Genomic DNA, 11,721 nt, shown 5'->3' on the forward strand with positions numbered 1-11,721 from the left:
TGTATTTATCGGTTTAATTAAAATAAACAAATAAATTTATTAAAAAAAGAAATCGTGTAACTGAATTGGGCCACGTCGACCAATTTGGGCCGATCTAGCACAACCACACAACCCGCTTTTGGATTCAACAAATAAATGGTTAAATCTGTATTATTTTTTTTTTTGAGGAAATTAAATCTGTATTATTTAGTTATTACCAAAAAAAATTATTATAAAAAAAAAAAGTTATTACCAAAAAAAAAAAAAATCTGTATTATTTAGTAGTGTGGATTGTTACTTTCAAAAAAAAAAAAAATAGTGTGGATTGTCAAACTTGATTAATTTTTCATATTTTTTTTTATTTTAACATAATTTTCATTGAAAATATTAACATGAATTTTAATGTTATTTTATGTCCATAAGAGCAAAAGAGAAATGTGGATTATATTGTTAGACGGAAGGAGTATGTATGTCAATCAAACCACTTACTAATTTTGTATTGAAAAATAGAATTTTCATTTTGGGTTTTGGATGATTAAAATTACAGCTCAATTCGAAATCTATTATGAAGTACGAACTATATTGGGATGAGGTCTTAAATGAGGCAAGCTGGGATGAATAATTTAGCGTTCAGTTTTAATAAAAAGCTTGACTATGTTAGCCGGATTGGAATACGATGAAATTTGGTTTGAAAGTTTGTGAGCAAACTCGGTTATAGATTCATGAACAATTTAATGAACAAACTCGATTATAGTATTCTAAACGCACTACTCTATTATCTTTCCAATAATATGATTTCTATAAAAGGAGAAATGTAAAACAATGTGTTTTTTATTTTAAAAAAGTTCAAATTAAATTAATTAATAAGTTATTCGCAATCAAAGTTAATAAATAAAATTAACGAGCTTATTGAGAGTAAAATTCGCGAATGAATATAAATTTAATAGAATTTATTATAGGAGAAGCAATGGGCATTCGAGAAGCTCTAAGTTGGCACAACAGAAATGATATGGACGGTTGTTTTGTTGAAACCGATGCAGAGGTTGTGGTTTTTGTTCTTAATCAACCTGCCTTCAGGTCTTATTACGGTCATGTTTTTTATGATTGTAACAGATTGATTCATTCGTTTAATGATGTTAGTATTATTTTTGCTCGTTCTATAAATAGTGTTGCCCATAAACTTGCAAGGGCATCCTATTCTATGTCAGGACTGGTGAAGTGGCATACTAGTCATCCAGATTTCATTGTTCAAGCCTTGTATTCTGATTTTATTTAATGCATGACATTTTCTTTAAAAACAAAATAAACTTTATAGTTAAAATGAATATAAATTTAATATAATAAATAATATAAATTTAAAATGAAAAAAATTCAATTTAAAAATTATAAAATTTATAATAATATTTAATATTAATTTAAAAATATTATATTAAGTATTCCATCTATTTCAAAATAATTGTCAAGTATTATTTATCTTTACTTTGGACGCCATAAAGAAAAACGACTTGCAAGGTCTTGCTTATTGACAATCCCACTAAGGCACCTGCCCATACGGCCAAGCAACTAATAAGAAAAGTAAAGGAACTCTCTCCTTTGTAGTGGAGCTCAACGCATCGTTGAAAAGAAGTAAAGCTCCTTCCTCCATCCTTTGAGGAACTACTCCTAGCTAGCTCTACTTGATAAATGAATAACTCCTATCTTTAGTTTCTACTATTTGTGCTGAGCAAGAGCTTGGGCTACGTCAAGTTAAGCCGTTGCGCGCTAGCAGTTACTCTTCAGAGATATGGAACTCCAAGCCGATCAACAGGTCTGTCTTCCCAAGGAGAGTTCAAGGACTTCTTGGTTCGTCAGAACGCTAGAAATTTCCATCAGTCATGCTTTGAACCCAACCCCCATTTTAACGCTACCGTTAGCAACTCATACGCCAGTGACGCCGCGCTAACAGAGCAGTCCCCCTCTAATCCAGTGAGTGACCTGTGGAGGTTTAGTTGCTTTCTCCTCGCTAGAAGAGCCACGGGGTCTTTTTGACCATAAATCTAGAGAGAAGGACTCGTCTGACTTTACTTAGTGTTAGTAGCGGGAATGGAGGGGCAGTCTGTCCTGAATTGGAAACAGGCTACGAGAAAGAGAGTGATCGGTTGACGACGATAAAGTAAAAATAGATGGGCCCAATTGGGCAAAAGTAAAATCCTATAATGTGCCAGGTGTTACGACTCCTAACTACCTTACCTTCTATTTCTTTCTTTTTCACTGTCCGGGCTGCTGCAGTGGAGATTCCTAGTGACAACTCTACTCTGACAGAGGAAATATGCTCAATGTAAGCTAGATTGCCACCTTCAAGAAGTTAATGAATTCAACCACTTCATATAGAGTCCCATTCCCTTATCCCTTATTTTTAGAAAAAGAGCTAAGATCCGCTGCTATTTCCAAATTTCCGTGCCATCTCTTTGTGGTACAGGATATTTACCGATGGAGTTGCATTTCGAGTGGAAGTTGAAGTGTTTTTCTAGCCCTAGGCTAGAATAGTTTGCCACCTATTTCCCTTCGAGCTAGTTGCTTTCGCCCTATCAGTCCTATCCCCTTGCAGCCCTTGGGATGAAGCAGCGTGAGCTCTTTTCTACCGATATTTCCAGCTGGGTAGTTTGAGCTTTTGATGTTGATGTAAGCAAGTGAGCGAGCCTGTGAAAAAGCCATCAGGGTCAAGTGCCTAAGCTAATGGAATCTCCAGTTGGAGTGCTAGTAGTTCCATCTGTCTAAGTAGTAGTTGCCCATCCAATTCAAGTGCTTTCCTATGGCTAAGGAGTCCTCTTTGTCTACGGATAAGAAGTAGTTTACTATTTTTAAGTAGAAATTGCCTCCGCATAACCATTAGTTGCATACCCAAAAGGAGCATCCATAATTAGTCAAGTTCCCTTTCATTCTGATTTTTTTTAGCGAGTGCAAAGCAAGCAACCAAATATCCTAACTTCGGAGTCAGGAATTCAAAAGAGGTTTATGTTCGCTCTGCAGGCACGAACTAGTCGAGATGTATGTGGTGCCCTTTCATTCGCACTGGTGAGGGAGAGAGGCTCAGCCAAGTGCCCAACCTTAGGAAGTACACTAATCTAGAGAAGCGATGTGGGTCAGGCTGTTCGGAGACTCACAACGAAACGTTCTCAGTTCAGTTCCCGCTTTCCTTTATTCCGCGTGGTTCGTCGTGTCCAACACGAAGATTCCAATAGGTGTGAGATTGAGAATCATTATTTTAGGGATGGGGAATGACCAGCCTAGCTTCGCTAAGCGCGAAATAGAAGTTCTTCCGCATCGTTGTGACCTCGAGACAGGACGTTCTAGTGAGTTATATAGCGCTCGAAAGTATAAAACAAAGGAGAAGGGCCGGCAAGGGGCAATTAACTAAACAAACCGATTTTGTGTGAGCTTGCAATTGTGAGTTAGTGTTGAATCTCTCTCCTTCGCTAACTGAACCATGTGGTTGGCATTAGCATTTAGAACTGGTTTTCATTAGACTGATTCAATGTATCGACTAATAAACCACATTGAGTCTCAATAAAGAGTTGTAGTAAAGTCAGGGTAAGGTGAAACTCCTTTATTCAAGAGTTAGGATTCCTTTTTTCAGCTTTGCCCGTATTCCCTTCTTCTTTACTAGCTAACGAGGGAGGATTGCATCCAACTGTAAGAACTAAATAACTTCAAAATCCTCGCCTAGTGGGTTCAGAAAGAAAGTCATCCACAAGCTCTTCCCCGAGGAGGAGGGAGCTCGAAGCAAAGAGCAAGCAAGCTCGGTCCAGTTCTTCTCTCCGGTACCTCAATTTCTTGACCGTCTAGTTGTTTGTCAGCACCGAAGAAAGGGGATCCGGGAAGCCTAGTCCAATGACGGCGGAAAGCAAGTAGCTAACAGGGACCCGGCTTACAGGATACTATTGAAGACGAAAAGCAAGACCAGACGATAGAGACCATCTCCCTGTAGAAGGCGTGAAACTCGTCTTTGAGAAGAACTTTCTTTGCGTTATTCTCTTTCCTGGCGTGGCAGTTCCTGGACGCTGTGCAACAACTCCTCTGATTGGCTAGACATCTCCTTGTTCGGGTCATGCACACCATAAGTAGACAGAACTGGATCTCTTATTCGCCTTCCTACTGGAGAAAACCATTCTTTTCTCATTGACTTCTTGAGATGGATAAATATTTTAGGAAAAGTTTCTCTCACAGCAGCTGTCCATCTCGCGTCAGCAACGCATCTTGCATCAGGAAAAGCAGGGTAATCATTCGTACACGACACCGAATGCCCGGTTTAACGCTCAGCCTTCTCATTCGACACTCCCTTTTGAACACTTTTTTATGTATGAGTGGCAAAGACCTGGACCAAGAGGCACCACTACCTGGAATTTCCATTGTCAACGAATGGGCTACTGGCTGGGGCCTTCCCTTTCAAAAGAACCCCATTCCACTGCATTAACTATACACCGCTGAGATCCATATCCCCTAGCTACATGATGGTACTTTGCGGCTCCTCACAAGTAGGGACATAAAATGGAAGATCTACCGAAGTGGGACAAAGGGCCTTCTATTCTAAAAATAAAGGAGGCGGGGGACTAGGTTTTTTTTCGCAAGACGGCTTACTTTAGCAGGGGAGATGCCGTCATCTTTCCACGTTCAAGCAGCTAATCAGTAAACGACTTCTCCGTCACTTCTTCTTATACCCTTCGTGCCCCATAGCTGTCGTAGTTAGATATGAAAGTTATCCCAGGAAGAGGGCGCCGCGCCTTGCTCGGGCTTTTGACCCAGCATATTGGAAGAAAAAATCACCTGCCGCAAGGAGTCAGTATTGGCTGTTAGCATGTCCGAGCTAAGATCGTTTGAGGCGGGTAAAGACGGTTGCGTAGCTTACTTGGTAAAGGACTCCTTCCTTGGCTCTAGGAAAAAACTTGTCTTCTTTCAATGCGGAAGACGAAGCCTAAGGACAAGATAAATCGACGAATTTCACATCTGATAATTACAAGCATGTCCAGAAAGGGGTCCAGGGAATTGGCTTCTTAGACTCCTGCCCTTGCTCTTTACTTCATCTGATTAAGCCCTTTCCTTGGCTCCTAGGATTGGGCTTTTCTGATAGCTTTGAAGCTTTAGCTCTCGATTCGCTCGCCATAACAAGCTGAACGTCATGGTCGAACACACACAGCACGGTTAGCCAAGTTGGGTCAAGAGACAAGACTTGATTAGAAAGATGACAGTCACAGACTCGCGTTTAAGTCAGAGTCTCAGCGAACAAAGACTCACTTAATCGAAAGCAAGAAATAACGAAGATCGAAATCCTTGACCGGGCCCACGGGGTCTTCAGTACTCCAATGGTTACGTTCGTCTTAGTCTTTGTCCTTGCGTAAACAAGACTGACGGCAGCCTTCTCTTATGATCTTTCTGAAATATCATAAGATAGCATCTTAGAGAATATTTTCTTTTTTCATCGAAAAAACACGGGTTATAGCAACTTTTTCGAGCTCAAAGATAGATTTGAGACCCTTCTTTGGCTGTGATTCACCTAGATTGCTCAGTAAGCAAGATTGTAAATGATTCAATAAGCAAGATTGACACAAATACAATATTGTAGATTTAATACTATCAGTAATAAAAAGAGTACTGGTCTGGGCTAGGGCCACCTCTGTCTGGTTACGGAGCTATCCTACTGTTCTGGTTAGGGTCTAAGCCCTATAGGGCCCCCTTTCTCCTTGGTTGAGCTTACTACCTCTCAATCAGAATTCCTCGGCAAAGAAAGCCGGTTTTTAAAGGGTGAGCGGTAAGCCGGACCACGGTTGAAGAAGTTTCTGTTTGTTACACACGCTTTAGAGCGTCATATAGTTAGTGTGCCGCGCTTGATAGAGAGGAATGAAGAGCTTACAAAAGGAATTCAAATGTAATGGAACGACTCAAATCAAAGAAAGTTTCGTCAACTATTCTTAATTAGTAGAGAAGGTATTCCCCATGGAGTCGCGAAAGCCGACTTGGTTTTCAATAATTTCCATCGCCTTAGTTTTAGTGGCAAACCTGGTGAACCGGGAGTACTACCCCATTTTCGATTTGAATCGACTGGTCTCCCCTACTATAGGAATTCCTCTTCTCTAGGGCACCAATAAGAGCTTCAAGCCTTTCCGTGGGAAGAATCGTCGTCGTGGGTTCAATCTTTCTCATCCGAAGTCTCCCTCAAGTGGTTATGTCAGTTTTCGGTGGGATAGATTCTCAATCTCTTATAAGAGCAAGCTAGGCGTGTTGATCTGACTAGAAAATTCCTTTAGCAGAGAGGCTTTCTCAGGACTGGAATGTACGATCACCTACGAGCATTCGTTCACACTTAAGGTTTTATCTAACAACATAGGCCATAGAATCGAATACTGATAACTTGGACTAGCCACTTGTAATCCATCGATCAGTGGTTCGAATATTTTACTTCTGGCTCGCACCCCATTTCCATTTACATGCTCATCAATTGAGTATTCCAGGATCTTTGTGGTAGGATTGACTGCACGACGAACAACATAACTTCCAACAATCACATTGTTCATTGATTTGAGGGCATAACCGGTATCACCAATGTACAATCGAGCTGCACTTCTTACTTCTTGTCGAGTCATTTCTTCATGACCGAACTAATCAGCCTTCTTTTCCTTCAATTGATTCACAATTACCTCAACTGCATACTCTGATAGGCCATCTTCTATCCAATGTAGCAACTAAAGAACTAAACTATAGTTTTTTAATCTCCCACTTTTTTGCTTCACCACAACCTTCTTTTGCATATCTATTAATCGGGCAGAAGACTTGGAAGCAGAATATAAGTAGTCATTTGCGGGCAGATTTGTGTTTCGTTTCTTTTGTGCGCAAGGACAGGATTTGACAGTAAGCGAGAAGATCTCTGAATGCAATCAATTGGGTTTCACTCAAGTTTCTATAGTAATTGATTATCCGCTTTATTTCCTTGTTCTTCAAATCTTGAATGATCTGATCTAGTTCGAGAGAGCTGAGAATTTCAATTGCTCCATTGCAATTTTACTCTCCAACACCAAAGCTTCCACGACAGCATTTATGGCCCCATCTACTAAACCATGGATGCCCATATGCAACTCCATAGAGAAGGCGAAGATCCATTGATCGTTTCTTAGAAATATCTTCCACATTGATTTTCCTGCAAATTAGGAAAGAAATTGGTTATCTAATTATAACAAAAAAAAATAAATCAGAAACTAGTAAAATTCAATTAAGTTTACCTAGCTCCTAAATATGAGCAAAAACGATCCCAAAGGTCCACTATTTCTCTGCCGCAGAGTTTTTTAGAACCCCTTCTATGCCGGAGCAAATGGCCCTATCCGTTGCAATGAATCAAACCGTGGATGAGTTTGGAGATCAAGAACTCCGTCTTCTAATCTCCTGTTCCAGTCTCCATCAACAGGATCAGGTATATTCATCAGAAAAAGAAGAACTAACTAGTGCATCTGCTGTGATCACAGAAGGGATTGGGAGAGAAGTGGACATTCTCCTCAATGGAAAATGGTATTTTTGGGGGAAAACTAAATTATTAGTTTGGATTAGAAGAAGAGTACACCAAATGGGCATAACGGCTACAGTGTAATCCTACAGCTCAGCACATTCTTGAAGAAAGCTTCTGATGTTATTCCAGAAAGAACCAGCTGGGTGGATTGTGCTGCTTGATTCGACAAAGCTATGGAAATTTTACACCTTCGGCCTCCTCTTTCTTTTTTTACAAGCTTCAAGAATTGGTGGAGACCCGAATTCCTCTCTCTCTAACTAGTTGAAGATTGGAACTAACTGAATTGATTCGGTTGGGATATTGGTTACAGAGCATCCTTCTTCTTAGGTTTTAGTTCTGCGTAGTACGGTAGTGTGGTTCTACACCTTCTGTTCTTTCTTCTTCGATCCCCGATCTTCCTTCTCCCCCCTCGATCTGCGCATAGCGATAGCCATAGCCACAGCCACATAGCCATTGTATCTAGCGATAGCGATTGCCATTGAATGTATCTTGTATCTTGTACTAGGATATGATGTTATCTTGGATAGGGGTGGATGTGATCTTGGATGATAGTGATTGTATCTTGGATAGGTTATTATGGTATCTTGGAAAGTCTTCTTTCTTTTCTTTTCCGTATGCCGTCTTTCATCGCCTCGTTCCAATGTGTTTTGTTCCTCGTTATCTCTCTCTATTTTGTCACTTCTTCTCCTTCTGGTATCCACATCCACTGAAACTAAAGTATCAATTTTGGCACTTCTCCTTCTATTTTGGCTAGTCCTTGCATAGCGGCTTGCTTGTCCTTTCTAAGGCTTTTCTTACCTACGGAACTGATCCTACCATATATAACTTTTTATACGGGGTTTTAGTGGATCTCACATCCTGAAAGAGAAATATCAATATAGATGAATTCTCTCTACAGCATTTAATTTCATTTCACACTACAAGAAAGTAATGAACAGATAGAAAATCGAGTCGTTTTTTCCCAGATATTATGCTATTAGAAAGAAATATGTATGGTATCTATATACTTAGAGATTGGATCTTTGATCGCTAACTCGAAATATCATAAGAGAAGCAAAAGCAAAGAACTTCTTAGTCATCTTGTGAATCAAGAAAGCGGCGGGCCCCAGGACTTATGTCGGTTACCTCGGATCGCCTACGCTCCTTCATGACTATGACTAGAGTGGAATCTTGAAAAATGCGTATTCCATACATTACATTTTATTCTTCGTGACTTATGAAGGAGAAGAAAAAGTCAATAAGATAACTATATTTTAAAATATTCTATCGTATAGAGAAGAAGTTTAAATAAAATTTACAGCCCTGGGTATTTTTATCGGCGAACCGTCTTCTTTTTTTCCGTTTTTGTTATTTTTTTTCTCCCTCGTCTTCCGTTTATCGAACTTAAACCCCCCCCCCCCCGAATCGTCTTCATTCATATTCACATCACATAGGCGAAACATAGGCGAAATGAAATGGGGCGAGATAAGTTTGAATCTAATTCTAAACCGGCGTGGCGCTGCTGGATGCTTCTGATTAATAGAACAGGAAGAGGAGTCAGCTAAAAAGAAAGACCACCAAAAGTAACGACCACTAAGATACGCATAGTGATTCGATCTTTTGATCACCCTTTTTTGGAAAACCATTTTTGGGGGCTTCCACCTTACACACAGAAGATTGGATTGCCTGAATCACGAGTCTTATATACTGTGTTACGATCACCTCATATTGATAAAAAGTCCAGAGAACAATTTGAAATGGAAATCAAGAAAAAAATTCTGGTCATAAAAACAAAAACGCATGAATTGCGCAAGAAGTTCTTTCGGTTAAAACGCCGTGCGACTCGGAGGACATAAGACTTCTTGGTCAAGCCAAAAAGATTGCCGACAGGATGCTCCTACCCCACCATGCCTGGCCCTTTACCTTACCTTAAGAAGAAAGAGAAAGAGGGCAGTATGAAGCGTGGGAAAGAATGCAAGAAAGAAGTGTATGATACAACAGGTAACCTTAAGGAGTGGCGGCAAAGCTCTTTTTTGATCAACGCGAGTGAACTGTGCTTAGACGCTTCGTAAAACCACACCGATCTACGAGAAGAGCTGATGGATGAGTAGGCTTCCCTTTTCGATACACGGAATGTGATCTGGGACACGATGGGAGTTTGCGTGCCTCGGTAGGAAAGAGATCACCGGAGTATAGCACAAGATCGCCTTTTCTTGCTGCCATTGGGTCGACCTGTAAACAAGGTAAACTCAATGGGAACCAAAAAACGGGAGGGTACCGCATTGGGCAGAAGATGATCCAAAAAGCGAAGGCTCACCCAGCTGAAGGAAGGAGCTTTTACAGCTTACACAGCTTATCTTATTATTAGAGAAAGGGGGGAGATAGGCGACAAGTAGCTTGCTTCCAAGCCGGCCCGGCCGCGAGGAAGAAAGAGAGATTTTCCGGTGCTGACTTGGATCTCGGGTGACGGAATAAGGCGGCCAGAAGCGACGAGCAGTCGCGGTCGAAGCTTGGCTCTAGCCGATAGGCTAGCAGTAAGCTTGGCTACAGCGAAGCGCTTACCAAGCGCGAAGGAAAGGGCCTTCGCCACTTGAGCCGTATGCGGGGGAACTCGCACGTGCGGTTCTTAGGGGGGGAGAGCTAGTAGGAGCTATCCTATCCCAATAGCGTATATTTGGAGCTCAATATGAAATCCTATTTTCTTGCAAGACCCGTTCGGATAAGGGAAAACTCCAGAGATTGCTTTGAAGTAAGCTCCTTGCGGTCTTGCGTTGCGTCGGCATTAGTTCGAAAGAACTTTCATATACGGAACGAGGGCGACCCGTGGAAATACATCGGTTTCTTACTCGTGCAAAGGAACTTTTTCTTGGCAACTTGGACAACTTATAACGATGTTTGTCCCGCATATCACTAGGCAGATCGGGATCTTTACAAAATTATAAAGCTTTTGTCTCAATTCATATTTAGCCGCGAGCAATCTACGTTTGTAATCTCGTATATTTCGCTTCTCCGACATCTTACTGAGTTTCCCCCTCATCTTTAAGCCGCTCCACGGTGGTAAAGTCTCATCTTGTGTTGGCCGAAGTTACAATAATCACATTGAACTGTTCTGGAATATACCGAACCGAGGGCTTAGGATCACAGGTCGAAAGTTGATCTTGATCGGACTACTTACCCTTTCTCGGGTTGGTCGAAAGTCGATCTTGATCGGACTACTTTCCCTTTCTCGGGATTGATTCTATGATAATATAGTAGTAAATGCTAAGAAAGATATCCTTTAAATAGCGAACCGTAGACCTCGGTGGAAGTCAATTCAACCTTCCCGCTTATTAGGAGAGGCAACCGACCATTACCATTACATATTAGCAAGCCCGATTCAAGTACTTTACCCGGATTCATCAAAGGGATTTAGGACATCCCACTGCCACCCGCATTCTGGGATTGCTGAAAGTCTGGTTCTAACGTAGGATTTTTTCAACAGGCAATTGTTAAATTAAATTCTTTGAATGCTGTCCTTCCACCATCTTTAACTGCCTCGAAAGAAGCCTTAAGTGGGGGTATAGTTATCTTATAGGTGCAGGGAGGAAATAAGTAAAGATAATTAGATGACTTTCTCAATTCAGTGAGAGAGAAAGCCTCTTTAATTGATAAAGGGGGAAAGCCCTTCTATTCTAGTAAAATTCCTTCTTTTGGCCATCCAAATGGCGTAGAAGTTCCCTTTCTTGGTATGCTTAAGACAAGCAAGTAGGCAGATTAGCAGTCCCTGTCTCCTTAGGAAAGAAGGCAACCCATTTCATTTCTTTTTTCAATCTCCTAGACTAACGCTAGCCAGCTGATCCAATTGCAGCAGTTCCAAGCCGAAGTCCTAAAGGCATCTCGTGCTAGTGCAACTTCTACCCATAAGGAGTACTGCCCCCCGGCGCTAAGATATCCATTTTTTTCCTTTGCCGTATCAAAAGCAAAATCTTTCATCTTACGGTATAAAACTTGAAAAGAGAGCAGGTGCGAAAGCCACTATACTTCTAAGTTCTAAGTATAGGTGTTCAGAAAGAAGCCGAGAATGAAAGAGATTATGATTCAAGTTCTACCAAGTAAGTGGCCTCTTATTCATCAGTAGGAGTGGCAGGCGCAAAGTAAATGCTTTTTGCTCACCCGGCGAAGATAGCTGCAATCGAGCATAGATTTCAACTCAAGAGTGAACGAGATCTATCCCACCTCTAACTCCAATGGAA

The 11,721-nt window shown here is 41.0% G+C and overlaps 1 protein-coding gene and 1 pseudogene across 1 annotated transcript; one reads left to right on the forward strand and one right to left on the reverse strand.

Moving 5' to 3' along the window:
* Positions 1-6,170: 6,170 nt before the first annotated feature.
* Positions 6,171-7,989, reverse strand: LOC136217315 (PHD finger protein MALE MEIOCYTE DEATH 1-like; annotated as a pseudogene).
* A 1,065-nt stretch (positions 7,990-9,054) lies between these two features.
* On the forward strand, positions 9,055-10,772 carry LOC136219180 (small ribosomal subunit protein uS10m; the record flags this gene model as incomplete). The annotated part of the gene is made up of 2 exons (XM_066006462.1): positions 9,055-9,327; positions 10,157-10,772. Coding segments are annotated over 2 exons (354 nt in total), but the record flags the coding sequence as incomplete, so codon positions are not given.
* Positions 10,773-11,721: the final 949 nt, after the last annotated feature.

The sequence above is a fragment of the Euphorbia lathyris genome, chromosome 2, assembly GCF_963576675.1.
Source record: "Euphorbia lathyris chromosome 2, ddEupLath1.1, whole genome shotgun sequence".
In the NCBI taxonomy this organism is placed as follows: domain Eukaryota; kingdom Viridiplantae; phylum Streptophyta; class Magnoliopsida; order Malpighiales; family Euphorbiaceae; genus Euphorbia; species Euphorbia lathyris.